At 45.4% G+C, this 23316-nt stretch overlaps 1 protein-coding gene across 3 annotated transcripts; it reads right to left on the bottom strand.

Moving 5' to 3' along the window:
- Positions 1 to 825: 825 nt before the first annotated feature.
- Positions 826 to 23316, bottom strand: MIS18BP1 (MIS18 binding protein 1). Of its 3 annotated transcripts, XM_048066028.2 has the most exons (16): positions 22879 to 23314; positions 21864 to 21989; positions 20449 to 20951; positions 18993 to 19069; positions 17866 to 17996; positions 13920 to 14010; positions 13355 to 13518; positions 11996 to 12162; positions 10971 to 11055; positions 8493 to 9345; positions 7391 to 7563; positions 5045 to 5187; positions 2930 to 3078; positions 2217 to 2298; positions 1544 to 1601; positions 826 to 1385 (listed from the first exon to the last, which is right to left on the bottom strand). In XM_048066028.2, exons 1-16 carry the CDS (start codon positions 23252 to 23254, stop codon positions 1291 to 1293), a joined length of 3273 nt encoding a protein of 1090 aa, XP_047921985.2. In that variant the 5' UTR covers positions 23255 to 23314; the 3' UTR covers positions 826 to 1290. The 3 variants fall into 3 exon arrangements, 2 of the variants coding, with proteins under 2 accessions (XP_047921985.2, XP_047921986.2); XR_007164085.2 differs by lacking the exon at positions 826 to 1385 and having other exon boundaries at positions 1545 to 1601; positions 2071 to 2298; XM_048066029.2 differs by lacking the exons at positions 826 to 1385; positions 1544 to 1601; positions 2217 to 2298; positions 2930 to 3078 and adding an exon at positions 5382 to 5445 and having other exon boundaries at positions 5051 to 5187; positions 22879 to 23316.

Genomic DNA, 23316 nt, shown 5'->3' with positions numbered 1-23316 from the left:
TTTTTTTGTTTTGTTTTTTGTTTTTCTCCCACCGAGCAGTTTCCCAGTGCCACTCCCTGCTGTAATGCGGGCCCGTGCCTGCAAAGGCCTGAAGTGGGTAAGGGCGAGGCCCACAGGTCAATGGTGTTCACTGCTTAGATGAAGGCTGTATGACTAAATTATGGTAGAAATTCAGGCAAAGTTCTCTTAGCTGCATTTACCTTTGCAGAAATTACCGTGCTCGCCGTTCAGCCTCACAGCGGAGGCCAAACCCCCTTGGCCACGTCCCTGGGCCTGTGCCCAGCTCAGCCCCCAGAGTGCACCGGCTCCAGGCCCCCAGGTGCCTGGGCGAGGCTCTCATCCTCTACTGAAGGTAAAAGGAAAGAGCCTAACAGAGCTCAGCATAAGCTTTCAGAGTGGCTCAAGCCAACCAGAAGTCTTTCAAGCTTATTTCGTAATATTTGAGGGTTTTTCTCTGCCTGTGTTGTCAGGGTTTTCCCCATAAGAAGCAGGAGGAAAGTAACACCCAGCATCAGCGAGCCAGGCATGGGGCCTGAGGACGAAGCCTGTACTTCCCCTGTGCTTCAGCGTTCAGAAACACTCAGGTGACAGCCTGGAGGGGAAGTTCCTGTGCAGAAGGACAACAAATGATTTTTTTTCCCCTACCTACCGTTCAGAGGAAACATATGCTCAAAGCTTTTTTCTTCTGTACTACCACTAAAAATATTTAGAATTGCTTGTAGGGGGCAGGAATCGTCATTTTAAAAGAAAAGCAGAATGCTTACATGACCGTGCCTACACATTTCAGGCAGGTGCTTTGCTACGTATTCATAAACTGCTGCCAGACACTTGGCATCTTCTTTATTACATTAATGTAAAAAATTCAATTTATCAGGAGAGCAAAGTAAAAGGCACTTCTGATTAGTTACAAACAGTGCTGTTTTAAAGTTACTTTACAGTCATATTTCTAAAAGAGTATTTTTCTTAAAATGAACCCATCAAAATTTGTAAATAATTGGTATCAGACTACATTTCTCCCTTCCCCCTTCACAAGGAAAAACAGGACAAAGGAAGGAAGGTTCCTGGGCAAGAAAGTTCCACTTTGTACACATGAAAAATTGCCACCCTCACTGCTGACCTGGCAGCAAGAACGTATTTTAACCGCAGAAACGCTGCAGGCTGAGTTTTCCAAGGCGGACTCTAACATAGGGCCACAAGAACACCATGCCAGAGGGGTGGCTAAAGCCCTTCGTTTTGACTTTCTGTACAAGAGGTTTACAAATGTGGAACTAATAAAACCTCCAAAGTGCATTAAACAGAAAAATAAGTATCTTCCTCCTCCTCATCTGATGAATCTGCTGCCTCGGGCATGAAGAGCTTCCCCACAACAGAGGTCTGATCCACTTCTGCAATAAGAAAAACAGGGAGGAGATTATTAATGTGTGTGCCTGTGCTGAAAAAGCAGTTCCAGAAGGTCCAAAGCTAAGATGCTAACAGCCACGAGCCAGTGGCAACGTGAAAGTGAGTGAGCCTGACACGAAGGAGGAGAAACAAAACTACTTACTTTTATCGAAAGTAAACTTGGTTCTGCTTGACGCTGGTGTACCAAGTGCGGCTCCAGCCTGGCAAAAAGGAAAAAGTCTCCACTCAAGCAGCAGTTACAGCATCAGCACAAGGAGAATGTGAAACATCATGGGGGGGGGTGGGGGGGGGAAAAAGGAACAGGCAAACTCAGTATTCCATCAGAATAAAGTTGCCCTACTGCTGTGCTACATTTTCACTCTAGATTTAAACTACTTAACTACCATAAAACGTTACACTGAACTAGTGATGTTTTTCTGCTTCTGGGATCTCAGTTGTTCACGGAAAAGCCAGGAGAATTACCAAACCAAGGATACCAAAGGAATAAATACATAAATTCAGGGTGCAAGGTAAGGAGCCTTGTTTCCCGCTCCCGCTCTACAGGAAAAAATAACAGGAACTTAACGAATCTGAAAGGTCCAGAATTCAAAAGCAGTGACAAGTCCTGAACAAAGACATTTTAAATAATAATAAAAGTAACTTTTCTCCAAAATATATGTAGATTCAAACCAGAATTTGGGCATGAATCAGGGGAGGGTTCCTGCTTTCTGTCAGTACACAGACTCCTCTGTGATCCAGGGATTCCTTTGCCTGCTGCTCAGCAGAACTCGGCACTGCTACAGGGGAGCGGGGCGATGCGCAGGAAGCAGCGTTACCGGCTTCTTCTTCACTTTGTCCCAGGTGTCTCTCCTGCCCTGCGCGTTCTGCATTCTGAACACGTGCCTGTCGTAATCGTTCCTGTGAAGGCCACCAAGCAAGTTAGTGTCACTGGTGCGCTCTGCTCAGGGTATCAGCGGGATACAGCCACAGCCGTTATACATACAGTTCTAATCGAGACAGAAAATTAGCACGGTCGTTAAAAACAGTTGTTGGTCAATTCATTATAACGAGCTCTGGGAGTATGACTCAGTGCAGAAGTGTTTAATTAGAGCACATGCTATAAAGTCTTAATGCAAATATCAGACAAAAAAATTTGTTATCTTCACAGATGTTCATTTCTCTTCCATTAGATAAAAATGCCACCTATTTCAAATTTGTTTTAGTAAAGCCTGAAGCAGTTGGGTTAACAGGTTTAAGACTCAGAATGAGCAGAGGGACCTCTACCGAGGCTGAAGCCCCAAACCATCACCTTCTCCAAGAGTAAAAGAACAGGCAGCGGGAAACGTTTTAGTTGTCCATACTTAGCTGAGTAGCTCAAACTGCACACAGGGTCAAATGCAAGAGCTTTCCCCAAACAAACACCTAAAGGACTGCAGCATTTAATCCACACGTCTGGAGGGGAAGTGAACTTTCTCAGAAGACACAAAACTATCCCTGGGAAGATGAGAAAGGGAAGCGTTAGCAGAGGAACAGCAGTAAGAGTTCCTACCTGTTGATAGGTCCCAGCATGCCAGGGCTGATGTGCTCACACTGAGGGGTTTTCGCCAGAGGGAAGAGAGCCGAGGAAGGTGTGATTGGGTTGTCGGTAAGTGCAAAGTCATCATCGTCATCCTCTTGGCTTCCCAGGAACATTGGCAACTACAAAGCCACAACAGAGCAATCAATGACCTGCCCTTTTTTGCAGTCCTCTTAAGAGGCGTCTTGGGGTTCTTTCTGAGTGGCCACCGCAAACAGCCCGTTCGTGATGCCGCGAACCTCGGCTGTATCCCTCTTCCCCACAGTGAGGAGTCCCAGACTTTCATTCTCTCCACAGGCAGGCACTCCATCCCCTTGCTCACTTCAGCTGCTTTTCCCGAATCCACATGTCCCTCCACACGGCATACAGAAAGCAGGCATGCAAGGACTCCACATAGCAGCCAAGTGATGGCTTGGTCTTGCTTTTAATACTCCTGTGGATGCCCAACATTTTGCTGGCCTTCTTTTGGCTGCTACTACACATCAAAAAAAAATCTGATTACTATTACAAGTTCAGAGTTGACCATTACTACTCAGGAGGAAGATTTCAGGATTACTCGGTGAACTTGTGGTCCTTCCATTTTGAAGAGAGAGAGGAGCAATGGAAAGGTTCAGAGAGGAGCAACACAAACGTTCAAAAGCACAGACTAACTTCCACACAAGAAACAGCAGTGGGCCCTAGGGGAAAGGTGACGGGCATGAGGGCAGCTGTGCGCCGTCTCCTCCCCATGAGGAGAGGGGGACAAAGTCAGCAGATGGAGAACAAACAATGATGATTATTCACACAGCAAATTCAGCTCCCAAGCTTGCTGCATGAAACTGGAGATGTGTGAAGTCTGCTGGCTTCAGGGAGGGGCTTGACTAGTTCATGGAGGAGAGTTCCCCTCGTGACTCCTAACAAGGATTTCCCTCTGGAGGGGTACCTCTCACCGTAAGCCACAACAGGAGGCTAGTTTCTTTTGCACAGCGCACGCTAAGTAAAATTATTTGAATCCAGAAAAAGAAAAAATTATGGAGAATGCTTTTCATGACCGGCTGAAATTTTATTCTACCAAATGGCAGTCTCCCGGGGAATCCCTTTGCAAAAGAGGATGGCTTGGACATGGATGCACTGATTATTCCGCAGCCAAATTGTATGTATTAGTCATGGGGACATCTCCAGGACACACCGCACTCTATGGAAAGCAATGAAGTTACCAGTGCTTAAACTAGGACTTTTCCGTGAGCCAGGGTGTTGCTCTACTTTTGGATGTGTGCCAGAATAAGAAATAAAGTGTTGCTACAAAAAAACACACCAGAAAAGAACAAATATATCAAAATACATACAGGTGCTGTTTGGAGTCCCTGCAGGAGCCAAGGACCCAGTGTTAATAGGTGGAGCTAGTCCGGTCAGACAGCAAGAAGACACATCCTGAAATATACGTTAAAAATTCTCTACAGGTGTATATAAATACATAAATGAAGTTATCTTGATAAATGAGTGGTTTTTCTTTAAAAACGAGAAGACTGAAATGAGGAAAGTCTTAACATACAGGATGCGCTGTTGTGCTTTGGTTACTGAAAATGAGCCTAACCAAGGAAACCTGGCACCTCCTCCACCCAAACAGGAGGGAGAGAGAAAACAACAAAAAGCAAGGGGCAGGGCGAGAGGGTGACAGAACTCCCACAGACAGACAGCATCGAGAGGAAACTGGTTTTAAATTTGAGATGTGCTGAGGGGAGGGAAAGCAAAAACTTCCTGTGAAGTATCCATCTGACTTCAGGAAGGGCCCGTTTCCACAGCGTAAGGATTGAAGGAGCATCCCCCAGAAGGGCGGCATCGCTCTGCAGCACCGAGAGGGCAAGGCCACGCGTGCTGCAGACCGGCAGTGCTCGTGCCTTCAGCAGCACCGCTCAGCTGCACGAGTCCTGCTCCACGCATCCTCACTGCCAGCAAGCACAGGGCTCCAGTAAGGAGTCCAGTAGAGAAACCTCCTCTCCCAAAAACACAGGGAAGAGTTTGTTGCTGGCACGGAGCCAGCAGACTTGGAGCACAGCCTTGAAACAGAACCAGAAAACATCAGTATTTGTGGCGTTCTCCCAGATTTACCTTTACTCTTCTGTTTTGAAAGGGTGTTGCAGTGAAAACATCATCATGGTTGTCCTTTGGCAAATGGTCCAGGAAATCTCTCATCTGCTGTTTTCTTTTGAAGGTTCCCACTTTGGCAGTTATCGTAACTGGTTCTTTCTTATCTGCGTGAATCAAAGTATTAATTTTTCTAAGCCATTTGTTATGTAGCATGGTTTTAAAATTAGCTAACTGTAATCAATGCTAGAGATAAAGCCCTCTCTTTTGAGGAAGTTTCTTATAGCCTCTTTGTGATCCTTTGGATTTCTGTACAACTTTCAAACAGAATTGCTCTGCTACATCTGGATCAGAAACTTACTCTAGAGCCTTACGCAGCCATCGCAAGTGTCGTGTATCATGATTTAACAGAGTTATCCATGCACCTGCGTTTCAAAGACAAAACACACTACGAATTAACACCACATCAAGAAGCATCAAGTACTCAAACACAAAGGCTCTGCTGCACAGACAGGTGGAAACCAGCTGGCGTCCTCGACAGAGGCTTTGTGGAATGCTCATCTGAGACCGCAGCGCACACGGTGCTGTCCTTTGCCAATATTAACCACTCAGAACTCCTGCTGTGTTCTCCAATACATCTGTTTTGTCACTGCCACTGGCGCTTGTAATTCCAATCCCCTACTTTCCACCACAGGTTACTCTCTGGGCAAGTTTAGAAGAGCACCTTCCCAATCTCCTAATCTTCAGACACTCCAAAGCTAAAACGGCTGCTTACGCAGACGGTCAAGTAAAGAAAAATTAAAAATAAATCCACAGTTGAGATTTTCAGAAGAACAAAATAATATGTTATCATCTGTGCTGAGATTCATCTGTAACAGGGTATGCTCACCTTCTGAGAGAAAGCCAAGGAACAGCTCCTAGCTGCCAAGCAGAATCCTTTGCTAAGTATTACGCAGCACAGAGCCAATGTCAGCCAACATGAGGTGGTTTCTACCTATGCTCCAAAATGCTTGAGAAAAATAGTATCACTATCAAAGCTGAATATGATTTACTACTGAACTGATGTCCAGTAGATTCTCACAAGAATTCGGCAACTGCCCCAAATGCTTCAAAGAAACAGTCGAGTAAAAAGAAAGCGGATTGTTCTGCAATGAACTCAGCCTGCTTTTTTCAAGCCTTCACAAAGTCACAATCCACTGACTTTAAGGGCAGGGAAACCTGCCGTGACCACCCGGTCCGGTCTCCAGACCGGAGGCTGCACAACTGGCCTCAAGCACTCCTGCGGGAACTTCAGAGACTGGGTAACGTGAATCTCCTCATTCAAACAGAGGAAAACTCTGTCAGTGCTTTCACTAAACAGAGAGCGCTGCACAAGTTTAAGCACCGAGAAGCAGCACCGGAGCCATCTCACCCACTGCGGCGCAAGACCTAAAGCTTCAGCCTCCAGCGGCTGAGCGATGGATGTTTTTGTCGGCTACAGGAGCTACTATCAAGCATTCCTCATCTAAGCACTGAAGTCATTATAACCTTCTCGTCGGTGATTGGACTGAGCTTGGAAACATGCTTGGATATATTCATACACTTCAGGGGAGGGTCAGGCTGGGTGGTGGGGAAAGGTTCTGCACCCAGAGGTGGTCGGGCACTGGGACAGGCACCGAGCTGCCGGAGTTCAAGAAGCGTTTGGACACCGCCCTCAGACACGTGGTCTGATTTTCTTTTATTTTTTGTTGGTCCTTTGGGACCCAGGAGTTGGACTCGATGACCCTTGTGGGGCCCTTCACCACTCGGATATTCTATGATTTTATGAGCTTCGTGTGCCTTTCACCCCAGGCACACTTGCTATCCTTAAACACAAATTACTGATTCCAAAGTGGACAGAAAACAGTAACAGGCATGCAACTGCCAAACACAAGAGGACTATTTGGTTGTTTTTGGTTGTTCTTACTGCGCTTTGTCCCAGGTGCATTCAAGTACCCCATTATCCTGTTTGGGCAGAGAGCTGTACAAGCAGTTTACCACCCACCAGGCGTCCAGCAGCCCGTTAAGATGTGAATAGATATTTTCTCTTAGCTGGCAAAGGTTAAGCCTGCCTGCCACAACAGGAACTCAAAAACTCTAAACTGTCCTTTTTCTTCTTGTCACTGCCGCAGTCATTTACGACATCCTTCTAGCTCTACAACAAACCTTTGTACAGTAGAAGTTAACCTCCTTCACTACAGGACTCTGGTCCAAACGCTAAAAGATGGAATCTCCTTACTGCTCACGTATTAGGTATGTGTGTGCTTGTGTCTGCCTCTCCTATTGCAAAACGAACACTGAACTTAAAATTAGGTAAAAACAAAATTATACTCAGAGCCAAGAGGTCAGTACCTTTCTGTTCTGGTTTTCCTGAAGTGGTGGTCTTTGTGGCGTGTCTTTTGGAAGCTTTTGCCTGTTGTTCCTCCGTGTATTTCTGATGGCATTCTTCAGCAGAACGAGACCCCACCGCCATCGCTACCTCCACCCAGAAACCGTTCTTGTGCTTTGGAAATGAAGCAACCGCCCTGCCGAGGGAACAAAACCACAACCTTCTTCATGCCGAACAGTCTGCGCAAAACTGCCCAGTGACCTGCCCTGAGACTGTCCTTCCCTTCCTAGGAGTGGCACTGCGCACTGGATGTAAAGAATCTTGTCTCTGATGTCATCCAGACACTTTGAAACACGCACAACTTTATTGGAATACTTTATGCTAATGGATCAGTTACAAGATATATTTCATCCTTATTTCCAGCAGCTTTCCCCCCTGCCCCAAGACACTAACTCATACCTTTTTTTTCAGGCTTTTAATCTAAGAAAAGCAAAATGAAACACGGTTATTTTATAACCCAATTAGATATTAAACGCTGCCTAGTAGCCAGTTTAAGTCATTGGATTGTGCGTTAATTTAACATTCTTGTGATTATTCTCCCCTACACAAAACTTAAATACATAAGCACGTCTGTAATATTTTATTCCATTGGGCAAGAGAATATATCTCTTTACTGGACAAATCATAAATGTGAATACTTTAACAATATTATTTACCAACTCACGTTTTTTCAGTTTTATTCAAAGAAATATCTATCACACAAAAAAAGTAAGTATGTGTATTTGGGAAGCAGGTAGAGGAGTAGTGAATCACAAAATTCTAGCTGCTGTGTTCCTCTCACTTTATACTGTGGTAGGGGCTGCTCTAGGCCCACACATTACAGTTATTCTAGAAAACTTACGGGGTCTCCTTTATTTTACTATTTTTCAATTTGTTAACAAAATGTATTTCGTAAAAGGAAATTAAAGCATATAGGAAACCCTTAAAATAAGCTGAAAGAAACTGACTCTCAAAACCAAAAATCTGAAAAATGCAAATTCATAGACCATCCAAACCACTCCAGTATGTTATGCCTCCTGATGCCAGAAGGAAATTTTGCCCTGTGAAGACAAGGGAACCACTTGCCTGTGCAGCTTTTGTAATTCCTTTTCAGACCAGACATCAGTTGTCCTTGGAAAAAATCCGTGAGACTTCTGCACCTTTTCCTTCTCGGGTTCTCTCGATTTTGCTGCTGAAGACTTGGCAGTAGGAAAAGCATTAGAGTTTGGTTTCTTATTGGATGCTTTTGATTTCTTCTCTTTTATGTGAAATTCCCTATCTTTGTTTTCAAACTTAGTGTCAAGTTCAAACACATACTTTGGAGCATTGGTTCTGCTTCTTGTCCTCATTGCCTCAGACTGATGGACTGAAGTACTGGACTCACTAGATGTTTTTCCTTCAAGGAAATCAGAAGAATTGTCAGTGTACTCAGGCACCCTTTGCCTCAGCTGCACATCATGGGAGGCAGCAGCAGTAGAGCGTTTAACTTCCCTTTGTTCACATGGCACCTTATTTGCACCGTCCTGTACGTTTTTACAGTGAGAGGAAGATTTGGAGTTTTGAGTCTCTTTTTGCACTAAAGGTCTAGTTTTCCTTTTGATAAACAATGGGACATCTTCACTGGATTCTTCCTCATCTTGGCTTGAGGATTCTACTGTTAAAGGCTTGTCTTGACAAAGTCGTCTGGCTGACCTTAAAGAGTACGTGTAAGCCTGCCGACTTGTAGTCTCTTCCTTTCTCATGGTTCTGCTGTTACAGTTGTACTTGTTCCTACCTTCAGTATTTAAGCAAGTCGCCTCAACAGAAACCTGTCTTTTAATTTTATTAGTCTCAGTTGCACGATCACTTTCATCATCATCTGAAATAAAGCGCCTGGCTTCTTTGCTTCCAGTGGACTTTGTTTCTTTTTTGGAACTTACTCCTTTTTGACTGTTTTTCCCTGAAAGAGATGATGTCAGTATATCACCCATTGCAATGCAAATCATTACCATACTCTCAGACGAGCAAGACTAGCTTGCTGCAGGATGCAACGCTTCCTGCACTCATTAAGATCTGCAGACTCCTTTCTGTTATGCCGAGTGTAGTCTGCAGGAGGGCACAAGCAGCACGTCTCCAGCGTGAGCTCCCCATGTTCTGCAGAAGCTTTTCCCCCAGCTACCAGAACACTGCAGTCCTTCAGGACAAGGGGATACTCCGTCAAATGGTCATGTTGGAACACAAAACTAATTTAAACAGTTTCCCTCTGGAACATTCCAGATGCTCTTTCATTAATTTCATGCTCTTAAGGAGCAAGAAATTAATGATGCTAAGAAACATCAGCCCACACTCTGTGCTGGCCCTCCACCATTTAAGAGACGTGTAAGCACAGGTAATCTGCAACCCACTTCCAAAGACCTGCCCGATGGTAACTGCAAAATCACTTCTGCTTTTCAGGGAACTTTACCAAACCTGACCGAGTAAAACCAGCACCTTAGCAAAGCTTCCTGGGATCACTACCTCCTTTCCTGTAAATATCTCTCAGACAGATTAAGTAAAGGCCTTCTGCCCTGATGCATACATTCCTACGTATTCACGATGAAATTCTGCAGGAACACGAGGCTACGTGATAAAAAGGCAGGACGCTGCCTCCCAGCAGGCAGGCCGCTCCTGGGCACTGCAGTCAAGAAGCTGTGAAAATACCTTTACACACAGCTTGTACAAAGAGCACGTGGCATGAAACCAGTTCTAAGCAGAGAATTCATCTTGAGCAAATGCCCCTTCCTCTGCTCAGAGGGAGTACAGCCAGCAGCAGGTAGGATTCCGCATGCAAAGGAGACCTCCAGTTCCTGCCCAGTTTGCTCCCATGACAGAATGCCTCCAGACTACTAGAAGAATTAGGATTATCAAGGCTACAAGAGAGAATGTTAAAGTATTGAGCAGATAGAGAATCAAATAGGAAACAGAAAATATTACTAAAATGCTACGACTGAGATCAAGCAAACATTCACATCCCAAAAGCTTTATCTGCAGTACTAATAGTTTCTGTAAAAAACATTACTGCTGTTTTTAAAAGAAGCTTCTGCTTTATATTGAGATTGATTTCAGGGCGCTATCGTTTCCCAAATTTTATTAAAAATAAAGGCTTTAAAACCGTCAGTACTTTTTTGTGTGTGTACCTATGTAGGCATTTCATTTCATCGAATTCAACCAGCTTGAAAAGCAAAGCCAGACCAAAAGCTGGACTGGTCGATTACCTTAAGTTGCACGTAATAGCCATGTTGAGAGATCAGGAACTTCAAAAAAAACAATCATCATAATCCTTTCATTTCAACTTCTGGAAAGAAATCTGCACATTCCCTTCATGTAGTTAAAGTTTTAAAACATTTTGAGCTGTAAAACTAGGCATTAATGCTACTCTGATAATTCTTCATAGAAGAAGCAAATGATCGTTAGAAGATTTAAATAAATATATTGCATTAACCTGACATCACCACATTGCTCCAGCACCCAACACATAATCCATCGATTCCAGTCAGTAACTTAAACAAAAAACCAAAACCCATCTTTTTTTTTTTTTTTTTTTACCTTTATCTTTGCTTTTTGATTTTTCTTCCACTGCCTTCGTTGCATCCTTTTTCTTCGTCCTTTTGGGTTTTTCAGCACTATACAACTTCAAAATAAAACAATTTAATCTAAACTTCTGCTAGAGTTTACTTATCAAGCCTACTGATGTCAGCTCTGAAAAAGCCAAATGTTTACACGGTGGGTAGATTTAAGACACCTACACTGCCCCTTCTGTCTATTAAGTACTGTTTGATGAGCACAAGTGCATGTGACCAAAGCAACTTAGCCAGACTCCCTCTAAATACTCCAAAAATTGGGTTAAAATCTCAAGATCTACAACTGCTTGAGTTTATGGTAAATCACACACAGCTCTGCACTGCTGGTGCTGATGACAAGTTTTAGTACACTCCCCATTCCATATGGCCACTTTGTCTTAAGAAAAAGACAGCTGCTGCAAAGAGCACTGCCTTCCTTCACACAAACTTCACTCCCATTATCAAAATATTATCAGAGTTGGTGAAGCGTCACAATAAATAAAAACAGCCCACCCCAATCAAGAGAGGGGTCATCTGGACAGATCACGATATAAGAAATGAGGAAATATCTAGTCCTAACGAATGTGAAACCCATAAATGGGAAAGCTGACAACAGCAGCGATAACACAAAAACTTGCCTGCAGCACTGAGACCCCTTGTGTGACTAAACATGGCAGAGGCACTGCGCGTTACGACGTTATGGGAAGCGTTTGCTTAGGAAACTCAGTGACCCACCTGTGCCTATTTCCTGATCTTTCGAGACACTTTGTTTTTCAGAAGTAATTCCCCACTATCCCCACTTCACAGACAACAACTATCTGATAATTCAAAGATTAAGACTTTTTTTTTTTTTTTTTTTTTTTTTTACATTTTTATAATGTTTTCAAAATGTCCTGCTTCTTCAGGTACTTACTGGAGCTGGACTGGTTCTGTCAGTTAAATACATATCCAAGGTTATTCAATAATAATTCAATTCAAAGAAATGTGTAACAATATGCAAAAGACACTTACTATGCTCAAATAATCTACTCCTCCTTTTTCTATAGTAACATTTAATTCCTGATCGACAAACTCACGTTGCCCACACCAGAAATTTAACGGTGGTTTAACAAGACGGCCGCTACGAGTGTAAACTCCATTTGTGTCGTTCAATATGGAACTGTGTCTTGGTACTACATCTACAAGAAAAACAAGAAATTTCAGTATTTCCGTAAATATTTTGTACTGAAAACTCACCATTGCACACTTCACAGGCACAGGAGCAATAATTTAGTTAAACCTGTTCATTTGCATGAAATACATGGAAAACAGGAAACTTACCACAAAGTAAGGATGTTCTTTTAAAGAGTTCAGGTTACAAGTAAGCATACTTTAACAAGACTGAAGCAATAATTTTCATGCTTTATAGTCTACACCGCTGTGAACTTTTTAGTTTTACTTTGTTTACAAGGCTATGAATAATCTAAAAGTCATACAGGGGATTAGAACAATAAAGAAAAGGTGTCACACTGAAAAAATCCTGACTGTAATGAGAGAAAAAAACAGGTTTAACAGTATTAGCAAGAAAATCTGATTACAGTATTAACAAATAGTCCAATGAGATTTGGCCAAAGCCCTGCTGGAGCCTATGACAAGATATTAAAAAGAAGGCAAAATAAAAAACCCAAAGCTATTAGTGTCCCTAATGAAGCTAGGCTTGCAAGGTAAAGCAAGGTTGGCAAGGACAAAACACGTTGATCATTGGGTTATGGCGCCACAACCATTTCCTTTGGAAACAAAGAAAATGTAAGGAATTTTTCTACAACCCATTCTGTCCAACTGAGGCAAAAACATTAAAGATGCCATAAAGTAAACCTGCTCTAGGAACAGATTCAAAGGAGGAGTTACAACTAAGGCAGCCAAAAAAGAGGGGGGACAGCAATGCAGGGGAGGAATCCCAAGGATGGAGATGGAGATCTCTTCGATGGATCTCTTCGATGGAGAGATTATATCCCAAAGAGAGTACGATATGCAATATAGCAGCTGGAAAAAAATAACTCAAGTTTGCTGTCAGAATAAACAGCTCTGGAGCCATTCCTTTCAGCTACTACAGACCAAAGTAGACTCCCGCTCTTTTTCCCAGGGTTCTTCCTCAGAACAGCATCTGAACAGCACCTCCTTTTTGTGCCTCAGCAAACCAAACAACATGTTAGTCAGTGCTCTTGATTACTGAAGTTCAAGTGAACGTAAACAAAAAAAACCCTTCACCCAATTAGTTACCTCTTACCTACAGACAAATTAACAAGGAGGAAAACAAGCAGGTATCTTTTGCTGGGGAAACAGCTTTCTTTTTTTTTTTTTTTTCTAGAGAATAGCATTATAAATACCCACAAGTGTTTTCATCATTCTTTGGTGATACTTCATAAGTAGCGTTTCTCGTTTCAGATTTCTTTACATGTCTTGCTGGGTCTTTTGCGTTTTTCAACACATCCAAACCCACCACCGAGTCACTCTCTTCACTTTCACTCTCACCAATACTTTGTTTGCGTTCTTTCCTAATGATTTAGAGTTTAAGAAAAAAAAATAAAATAAACACCCAAAGCAGTTGACCTTTAACAACGCATTAACTTACGTAGACTTGAAGCTTCTCCCCACCCCAGCAAAAACCCAACGGCATAGTGCAGCTCTACCCATACTGACACCATTCAAGCCACTGAATCAGTGAAGCCCTGCGCTTGTGTTGATCCTAAGACTACGTAACTGAGTGGAACAAAACCAAACCAGTACAATGAAGATTAGTAAAAGGGTATTCTTCCAACCTGGTGACCAGAATTTGCCTGGATCATAGTCTTCATACCTGCATCTGCAATCTTTTATCCTCTGCTAGTATAATGTTCTTAAAAATCAAGTAATGCTTAAGAGCTTTGCAGTGATACAGAATCTCCAAAGTAGTTACCTCCTTCTTTCCTCAAGTAACTCCTCAACGTATTCCTTCCATTTGTTGGAAAACCCATATGTAAATCTTTTGATGAAGCGATAAGGAAATCCTGTTAGAAAGAAAAGTAGCATTAACAATAGCCAGGCAATGCTTTTAATCAGAAAAGGAACAAATAACATCCAGTACAAGCACAGTTTTGTAAGCACCTCAGAAGCTCACTGCAGCTTTAAATACTAGAGACAGATTTCCCTGGTTTAAGAGAACTGCGCGCTTCATGGAAAAGTGAGCCAACGGGGTCATTAAATACAGATATCAGTACCTGGAGACATCATTCTAGCTTCCTGGGAACCAGGAACGTAAGCTTTCCCCAGCTCAGCTATGCCAGACTGGCACGTGGCTTCCCTGTGGCTGCTATGAGTGCCCCAGAGAACACGAGGCTTTAGGGCCCCAGTAAAATCTTAGGTTAGTAACAGCAACTGGGGTTCCGCAGGGCTCCATTTTAAGGCCAGTTCTCTTTAATGTTTTCATAAATGACTCGAATGCAGGAGTAGAGAGGCCCCGCAGAGAGATCTTGACAAATCAGAGGGCTGGGCAATCACCAACACCATGAGCAAGTGCTGGATCCTGCCCTGCACAAAGGGATCTGGGGGTTTCGATTAACAGCAAGCTGAACACGAGCCAGCAGTATGTCCTGGTGGCCAAGAGGGCCAACCGTACCCTGGGGTGCATCAGGCCCAGCACTGCCAGCAGGCTGGGGAAGGGATTGTCCTGCTCTGCTCTGCCGCGGCCTCAGCTTGAGCACTGTGTGCAGTTTGGGGCATCACAGTATGATAGTAAGCTGTTAGAGTGTGTCCAAAGGAGGGCAACAAAGATGACACAGGGTCTAGAGTAAGAGGTATATGAGGAGCGGCTGAGGTCCCCTGGATTGTTCAGCCCCGAGCAGAGCAGGCCGAGGGGAGGCCTCATGGCGGCCTGCAGCTCCCTCACGAGGGGAGCGGAGGGGCAGGCGCTGAGCTCTGCTCTCTGGGGACAGCGACAGGACCCGAGGGAACGGCATGGGGCTGAGACAGGGGAGGGTCAGGCTGGGGGTTAGGGAAAGGTTCTGCACCCAGAGGTGGTCGGGCACTGGCACAGGCTGCCCAGGGCAGTGGTCACCGTGCCGAGCCTGACGGAGGTCAAGGAGTGTTTGGACACCGCTCTCAGACACATGGTCTGATTTTTTTTTTTGGTTGGTCCCTGGGGGACCCGGGAGTTGGATTCGATGATCCTTGTGGGCCCCTTCCAGCTCAGGTACTCTGTGATTCTACGACTATCACATAGCCTTCTCGCTGAAAGGCTGCAGCCTGTGCAGGAGCACAACACTGAGCTTGTACTTCTCTAAAAACAGAGCAGCGTTCATCCTCCCACAGTGACACCGCTAGCCATGGACTGCCATAAGAAGGATCTGCAACATGTGATTAAAAACAAGGTTAAACAGTAGCCTATTTATGTGAAATTGTTGGGAGCAGTATCTTTCCTAGAAAGCACAGGGGTAAAAATAAATAAATAAAGTATCCCAACCATTAGCTACTGATCTTGGGAGCTGAAAGACCGTTAAAATCAGCTTTTGCCAACAAAGTTCCAATAATTGAGCTCCTTTAGGATGGGAAACTATAAAGGCACCCTTTTGTGAGTTTATTTAGTGCCCAACGAGAGGCCCATCTGGCCCCTATCGGGGAAAGGATCCCAACAGTAGTGGCCAAAGAAGAGCCAGGGAACTACCCAGGAATACTTCCCTGTGCAGTCTCCCACCCTCCAGCTCAGAAATCAACACTGATATCTATGTACTGAAAAACCCCTAGGGAATTTGTCTTCCAGGAAATGGCTCAGTCTCCAGCTGAACTCATGTAAAACTTCAGCATCCACAAGACCCTGTGCAGGGATTCCCACCTGAGATGCACATGGTATGAGATTTATTTATTTATTTTAATTTCCCCTCTCCTAGGTTTCTTTAATTTCCTTTACTCTGTTACTGTAGGAAACTTCACACAAGTGATCTTTATTTCCTATCTCCACTCCCTTTGTTCTTTCATTAACCTCTTACACACCTCTTCAAAACCTTTCTGTTTTGCAGGCTGAAAACCCTTAGCTCATTTTGTCCTTTGCCCTGTGAAGGCTCCTTAATAACATTCCCATTTTCTCCTCATGTTCTGCTGTATTCTGTATTGTTTTTGAAAGGAGACTGTTGGGATTTTGCGGGGCAAGGGGGTTGGGGTGGTGGAAGAGAAGGAATGAGGTGGAATTAGGTTAAGTATTCAAGATGTTCATGGGCAAAACCTATGGGTTTTACAGACAGAAGCATTTTTTTTTGTTGTTCTGCTCACTCCCAGCATTCAAGTTAACTGCTACTGAGCACTAAGGTAGGTGCTTAGGCAGTAAATAGGTAGTAACTTAGTAAGTTAACTTAGTAAATAGGTGAGTGCTTAGGCAGTGCTCTTACTGACAGAGCACTGACGTTAACAAAAGTAACTTGCAGTTCACACAGCCAGCTGGGCTCCCGGGGCAAGCAGTTACGTACTGGTGCAGCTTTGCCCCAGACTGCCGGTGCCACTGCTGGCAGCCCCAGCATTCCCAGCTTGAAGGAAATCCTCAGGTCAGACTTCAGATGCAGCCTTTCTTCTTGCTACTTACATGAGCTTGTCTTTAAGCTCTCTTTTGACTCGTGTGTCAACACTGAATCTGTTCAAGGTACTTCCAGGGTATTATCCATACCAAGCCTACAACAGCTTTTCTTCCCTCCATGTGTGTGTTGAGGGGGGAGGAGGAAGCCGAGAAAGAAGGATGCTCTGCCGTTAGTGCTAAGCCCATAGGATCAGAGGAACTAACCCAGCACATTCCACTAACTCTTAGGATGAGGAAACCTCTGTAATACTTGAGGCACCCTGCTCAGAAGAGAGGTCTCCTGCTGTCACTTCTCAGAACTTTTTTTTTTAAAGAAGTATTTATTTTGCAGTGTAACTAGACACAAATCCAAGTCAGAACAGCCAAGTCAGGTATTTATCAAAATGCATTCCAGTACTGCAAACAAGAAAAAAGATTAAACAAAGCCACAGACATATCTTTGGATGTCTTGTGCTGGGCCTGAGAAAGCAAAGTGTGCCAATCTGCCCTATTAAAAAGGGCACGGTCATACACACAGGGCACACCTGGGCTAAGGCAAGCATGCATTCCATCCATGCCACAGACGAGTTTTATCTTCCTAGAGGTGCTTCTGCCTGCTTACACAGCAGCTCATTTCCTCGTTTCATGTACTAGTCGCCATGACAGAGGATGTGTGTGAAGCCTAGAACAAAGCCTAGCCTAACCTAACTTAGTGTGCAACTTTATTTTCCTTTAAAATCCCATGTGCTTCAAAGCACTATGAAGCAAGAAGTTCTGCTGGATTCGGTATAACCTACCACTTAGACCCTAAAAACGGTTCAATTTTCTAGATTATAAAGCACTGACTCCATAATTAGTCTGTCTTCAAACTGAAATTCCATGCAGCTTTGTGGAGCTACTGCTCCATCACAGACCAGTAAGCCACAAATAGGATGTGAACACCACAGTCATTTCAACAGCGTATAAAAAAAATCCTTATTTCAATGTCTTAGCGTTATTTAAATGCAAAGACGTAGACCAAAATTACAAAAAGGCAATCTTGGCAAGAAATGGTTTCTCTGAAAGAGCATACCCATTAGTCAATCTCATACTCCAAAAGCCCTCTCCACACCTGCAGCAACCTAAAAATGCCAGCTACGATTATCATTCGATAATATTTGGACATCTGAAGCTGGAGTCACCTTCCGGTACGTACTGAATGCAGCTGAGCCCAGCTCGCAGGATAATGCAAAACATTCACTGCAGCAGCAACTTCTCAGGAAGCAGTCGTAAATCTAGAGGACCTTCTCAGATTGTAATGTTACGTTAAGGATCATCTTCTTACCTTCTTTTCTCATCAAAGCGGAATCTATGTGCCCCTGGAGCAGGTAGATATTGCCAGATGATGTCTTAACTTGGTTGTTTGCTACACGTTCCGTAATTGCATTACTATGCCAAGACAGGTCTTTCATATCTCTAAGAAAAGACAGATAACATGAAGAACAGAAATAAAACATTGTTTTCAAAAAAGGAATTTCAAGCAGGAATACTGATATTCCATATCAGACTAACAGTGGTACGCACTTTATGAGTGATAAAGGAAACCTAGCACATCCTACCAGCGTCTTCCTTAGCTTGGAAGGCTTTCTGGGCTAATTTAATAGTTGGACAGGAGACAAAAGGAGCACATCAACTGCTGCAAACGTTAGTCACAGAACGAGTCTGACATTAGATTGCAGAAACAAAACGGACGAAAGGACTCCATTAAGCTCACTGCTGCAGCGATACCGTCACGCAAGTTCACGAAGTACTATCGTACAGGTCAAATGCATATTCTCTCCAGGAATATTGTATTTATTTCTGACCTATTTAAAGACCCTAAATAAACCCTATTTAACAACAAGAACAACTGAAGAAGGAACCCCAATATGTGCAGATACAAAAAACAGATACAAGCATTCACAAAAAAAAATCTACATTTTTTAAAACATACTTCTGTAGTAGCAGTAAGCAACGGGTTAAGCTATAAAACAGTATTAAGGACAAACCCAAGACGACAGCGCAAGTGTTTAGCTATATAACTTGCCACAAAATAGGACAGACAGGAGTCCGTTCACAGGGTCTGTAGAGCAGATCAAGTACCCTGTGGGCAAGCAACATATACTGGATCCACACCAACACAAAACCTGAACATGTTGCTAGTAACAAAGGACAGGAAGCGCGAGTGCCAGCTGTCACTACACGGGTTAGGGGACGAGCTGAGTGCCGTGCTGCCATGCTCCCGGGGATGGGGGAAGACAGCCACACAACGGTGCGGAACCGATTCAACAGGTACCAAGGTACTCTGAGAGCACAAGTCTCAAAGCTACAGCTACCCCGCTAGGCAAAGGACGCTATAGCCTTTTCAGCTCACGTGCCGAAAGCCCACCGCCATGTTTTACATTGCATTTAAGTCACAAAATCTTTTCTTACTTCCGTTTTCCTTCAACGCATATTGCAGTGTTACCATTGATCACTCTAATGCTCCAACTGGTTAGGCAGATTTTTTTCTGTCACAAAAAAAATAGATGTCATCATTTTTAAATTAGACTAGGATGTGTAACATTACCAAGGCATTGGCAAAACAGAAATTAACTCCTGTATATCTTGAGAATCTATTTCAGCACCATCTTCCAGACAAGAAAAAAATGAAAGCGGTCATTAAACACATGAACATAGCAGCATGATCAAGCTGGAATCCAACGCCCAAGCAGTGGGCAGCTGCAGGCTGACTGGGGAGGTGTGCCTCCGCCGGCCTCCTAGGCCAGTCCCTGAGGAACGCGGCACCCATCACAGCACGCTGCTTTACTTGAGATATAATCAGAAAGCTGCAAGTACTACCAAACACTTATTGAAGTGAAAACAGTATCTGCAGGCTGGTCTGCTAGGAAAAGGTTCCTGCCTCACGTAACGTTAGTTTGGATGTTCTGGCAAGAAAGCAGAGATTTTCACCAGTCACCTAGAGAGCTTCGGGTAACTTTAGGACCTCCCCTCGCCTACAGCGAGGAAACAGCTCTCCTCCTCCTTGGTTTTGCCTAGACAGCCAGGAGCTGGACCAGCCTGCGATTTGTTTCATGTCCATCATACCAGCATATGGCAATGAACAAACTTAAGTGATGACACAGAAGTCTTTAAGTAGAGTAGCTTGCAAATACTAAAAGAAAAGGTTGCCTTTTATACAAAAAAAAAAACAACACATTTTCACCTTGGAGTCTGGGAAAAAAAAGTCTTTTTGAGGGAAGAATGTTTACCAACACAATCTGTGGTGGTTTCACACTGACAGCTAACCTCCACCATGCCGCTCTCTCACTCCCCCTCCTCAAAAGAGGAGGGGGAAAAAATATGGGGAAAGAAGGCTCACAGATTGAAAAGAGGAGCGGTTTAATTAAAGAAAAAGAAAAAAACAGGCAAAGGCCATGCAGAACCAAAAGGTGAGAACAATTATTCTCTACTTCCCATCGATGAGCAATGTTCAGCCACATCCTGGGAAGCAGGATAAGCGTAGTGGTTGTTTGGGAGGACAGACGTCCTCACGAGAGCCCCCCTTGCCCGGCTCTCACTGCAGAGCATCACGCCGTAGGGTCCGTTTCATCCCTTGGGGCTGTTTGGGTCCCCTGCCCAGCTCAGCCCTGGGGGCTCGCAGAGCCGGGACACCGGGGGCACGTTTGTGCTGTTCCAGCTCCGCCTGCACAGCGCAGCACAGCAGGGGCTGCTGTGGGGAAGGCGAGCCCCATCCCAGCCACAGCCAGCACAGAATCTAATAAAATCATAGCTTAATCTGAGTGCTCATTGCTTTTGACAAGAAAAAACAGAATCCCAGCGACAAACCACAAGCAGCCCATGGGAGGTTTTAGCCTGTTGGGAGCTCTAAAGCAGTAAGTTCTCCCACCTCGTTGCTCGCCTTGGCAGCAAGTTGACCCGAATGAGGTTTATCCAGAGGGCCCTTAGAGTCTTTCTGATTCTGATTCCTTGGTATGTGGACTTCGGGAGTAGAGAGCATAATACTGCATAAGCACTGTGAGGGCTTTTGAGAATTAGTCTCCAGTGTCTTTACTCTATGAGCAGCTTGCTGATCACTTGGCTGCAGCTGCCCTTTTTCTTGAAGAAGTTCATAACAGTTTGCTTCTCTGCCTCCACAGCTGTCTTCTAACAGGTCCCCAGGCTTAAAAGGGGCAGAATAGACATTCACAGAGCTGGTCATTGTATTTTGAGACATTTCATCATCGGCATCCAGTGATTCCACGAGGAAGTCGTCCTGATCATCCTTATCAGGGACCACACACTCTGTAGGAGCATTTGTGACTGGCTCACCGAAAGCGGGTTTGACCAATGGCTTTTCTGCAGTTGTGGAAGGAGAAATGTTTTGCTTGATCGGGTTTGAAGATGTTGTATCTGCCCATTAAAAAAAAAGCAATCAGTGATATGAGGATTAATTAATAAAACTTGGTACAGTTAGTTCTATTTTTAGTGAGTAGGTTCTAACGATCTGCACTAGAGTTCCAAAACTAGGATTGTGCTTGCTAACAGAACAGCAAACCTTGCTCTGAATTGACTTGGACTAGCTTTCCCTCACCGCGAGATCAGCTTATAACCACCCCACTTTCCCCCCAAACCAAGTCAGTGTATACTACATATCTATTAGCAGCACATATTTACCATTCTTCCTGTCTTTACTTCAATGAATCCCCCTTGTAAAGCAAAAGTCCCTGTTATTCACAAAAACCTCAAATATTTCCTTCTTTCCAAACTTCAAGACCTTGATTTCTAGCCATGCTGCTGTTTTACTGAGAGCTACCAGCACTGGTTTTTGAGCTTTCAGATAAATTGAGTGCTGTTTTGAAGTTGAACAACATTAAGTCTTTGCCATGCATTATTTTCTTCATGTTTTTAAGGAACAGAATTATAGGACAGAAGTATATTCAGGGTCACTAATAAGAAACAACACAGGGGAAAAAAATACACGGGAATTTAAACTCAAGTGCCAAAGTGGCACACCTAGTCTGTAATGGACTCTTAACCACAACACCAGGAGCTCGAAATGAAACAGTACACACACACAAGAGTAATGATGCTGAGCTTCAAGATCAGAAGCCAGTGCCCTAACCCACAGTTTACAAGTGGAATGCCGTCTCCAGCCCTGAGAAGACCGATTTGTAGGTTTCTTGGGCCACTTTCCTCTGTGCACAGACTACAGAGAGTGATACCTTACAAAACTCTGCCAAAGCATGAGAGGGATTACAAGCAAAACCAGAAACCCTGAAGCCCAGGAAGTTTTTGAAGTGTTCTAAGAGCAATACCAAGTACCTTTCCGCTGCTGCTGCAATTTCTGCTTCACTCGCAAGAAGAATTTATGAGGGGATTCTAACACAAGAGGGTCTACAGACAGCGTTTTCACGGTTTGGTTCTGAGGAATCCAAGCGCAAGGCAATTCTAGAAGTAATACAGAAAAGATCTTTGAATTTGAGGTAGAAAAGCATTTTCACGTGGAGGTGAAGCAAAATACACCAGCCACCAGTAGACAACAATTTGCTGTTCCCCAAGCTGGATGGGCAACACAAGCCTTCCATTTTGGGGTTAGATATTGCCTCAGCTGCATCTGAAAAGAATCCCTCAGGGAAACGTACACATGTCATGGATGTGCCCCAACCCTTTTTGTGGCTTTTTAATGTCTAACCGTAAACTCGGGCACTCTCACCTCCGTGACAGCAGGTTCTCTGGGAACAGAGTTGATAACCCGCCAATGACAGCTGGCTCGCAGCTGCCCATGCCGCTGGCTAGATAAGACAGAGCGAGCGCTCAGCCCAGCTGCCTGCAGCCATGCCTTAAATGAGACAAAGCAGGGGGGTCTTAACACCCCCGGGTTAAATAACGGGGCAGGAGCGTGGTACAGGAGGCGGGTGGGTACAACAACGCGCAAGGGAATGCTGACAGCTGATGAAGCACGGCATGATGCCCTTCTGACAGGCCGGAGAGCGTTCCGGCTGGTCTTCCGCTTGGGATGAGCGGACCACGAGAGCACCCGGGCACCACCGAGGGCACGCTGCTCTAAGAGACTGGAGTCACGGAGCTACCCGTTGCCTTCCCGGAGGGGCAGCTGCGGGACGCGGGGCACCAGCCCGGCCGTGCCTGCCCCGCACGCAGCTCGGGGGCACCGACGGGGGCCCAGCAGCGGTGCCCGGCTCAGCGCCCCGCGGCTTCCCCCTCAGGGCGCGCTGCCCCCCGCTCCTCGGGGCGCTGCCGGGGCCACCCGCGGGCGGAGCGGGGCCCGGCCAGGAGCCGCCTGCTCCACCCCGCCCCCCTCCCGGTCCCGTCCCGGTACCTGCCCGCGGGGCCGCTGCCCCCTCCAGCTGCCGGTGCGGGCCCCGCCGCCCGCCGTGCAGCGCCGCGGGGGTGAGGATGGGGTCGGCGGCGGGGCCGGGCTGGGGGCGCGGGGCCCCGGCCTTCATCCGCTGGAACACCTTGGCCGGGGACTCGCGGCCCGGCGGCCCGCCCGCCCGCCGCTTCAGCTCTCGGCACGCCGCCGGGGGGGGCTCGCAGCGGGGCGGCGGCGGGGCGGCGCGGCCCCGCGCCAGGAGCTCCTTCAGGGGCGTCAGCGTGCCCGCGGGGAGGCTGCTCAGCGGCACGGCCCGCAGCGGCACCCCGCGGAACGGCGCCGGCTCCGCAACGCGGCTCCCGGGGGTGGCCGCAGCGAGCATGGCGGCGGCGGCGGCCCCTCAGCGCCTCACGGCCCCTCACGACCGGCGGCGTCCCCCCCCCC

This window comes from Anser cygnoides, chromosome 5, assembly GCF_040182565.1.
Source record: "Anser cygnoides isolate HZ-2024a breed goose chromosome 5, Taihu_goose_T2T_genome, whole genome shotgun sequence".
Taxonomy (NCBI): domain Eukaryota; kingdom Metazoa; phylum Chordata; class Aves; order Anseriformes; family Anatidae; genus Anser; species Anser cygnoides.
This window is presented reverse-complemented; position numbering and strand designations above follow the sequence as displayed.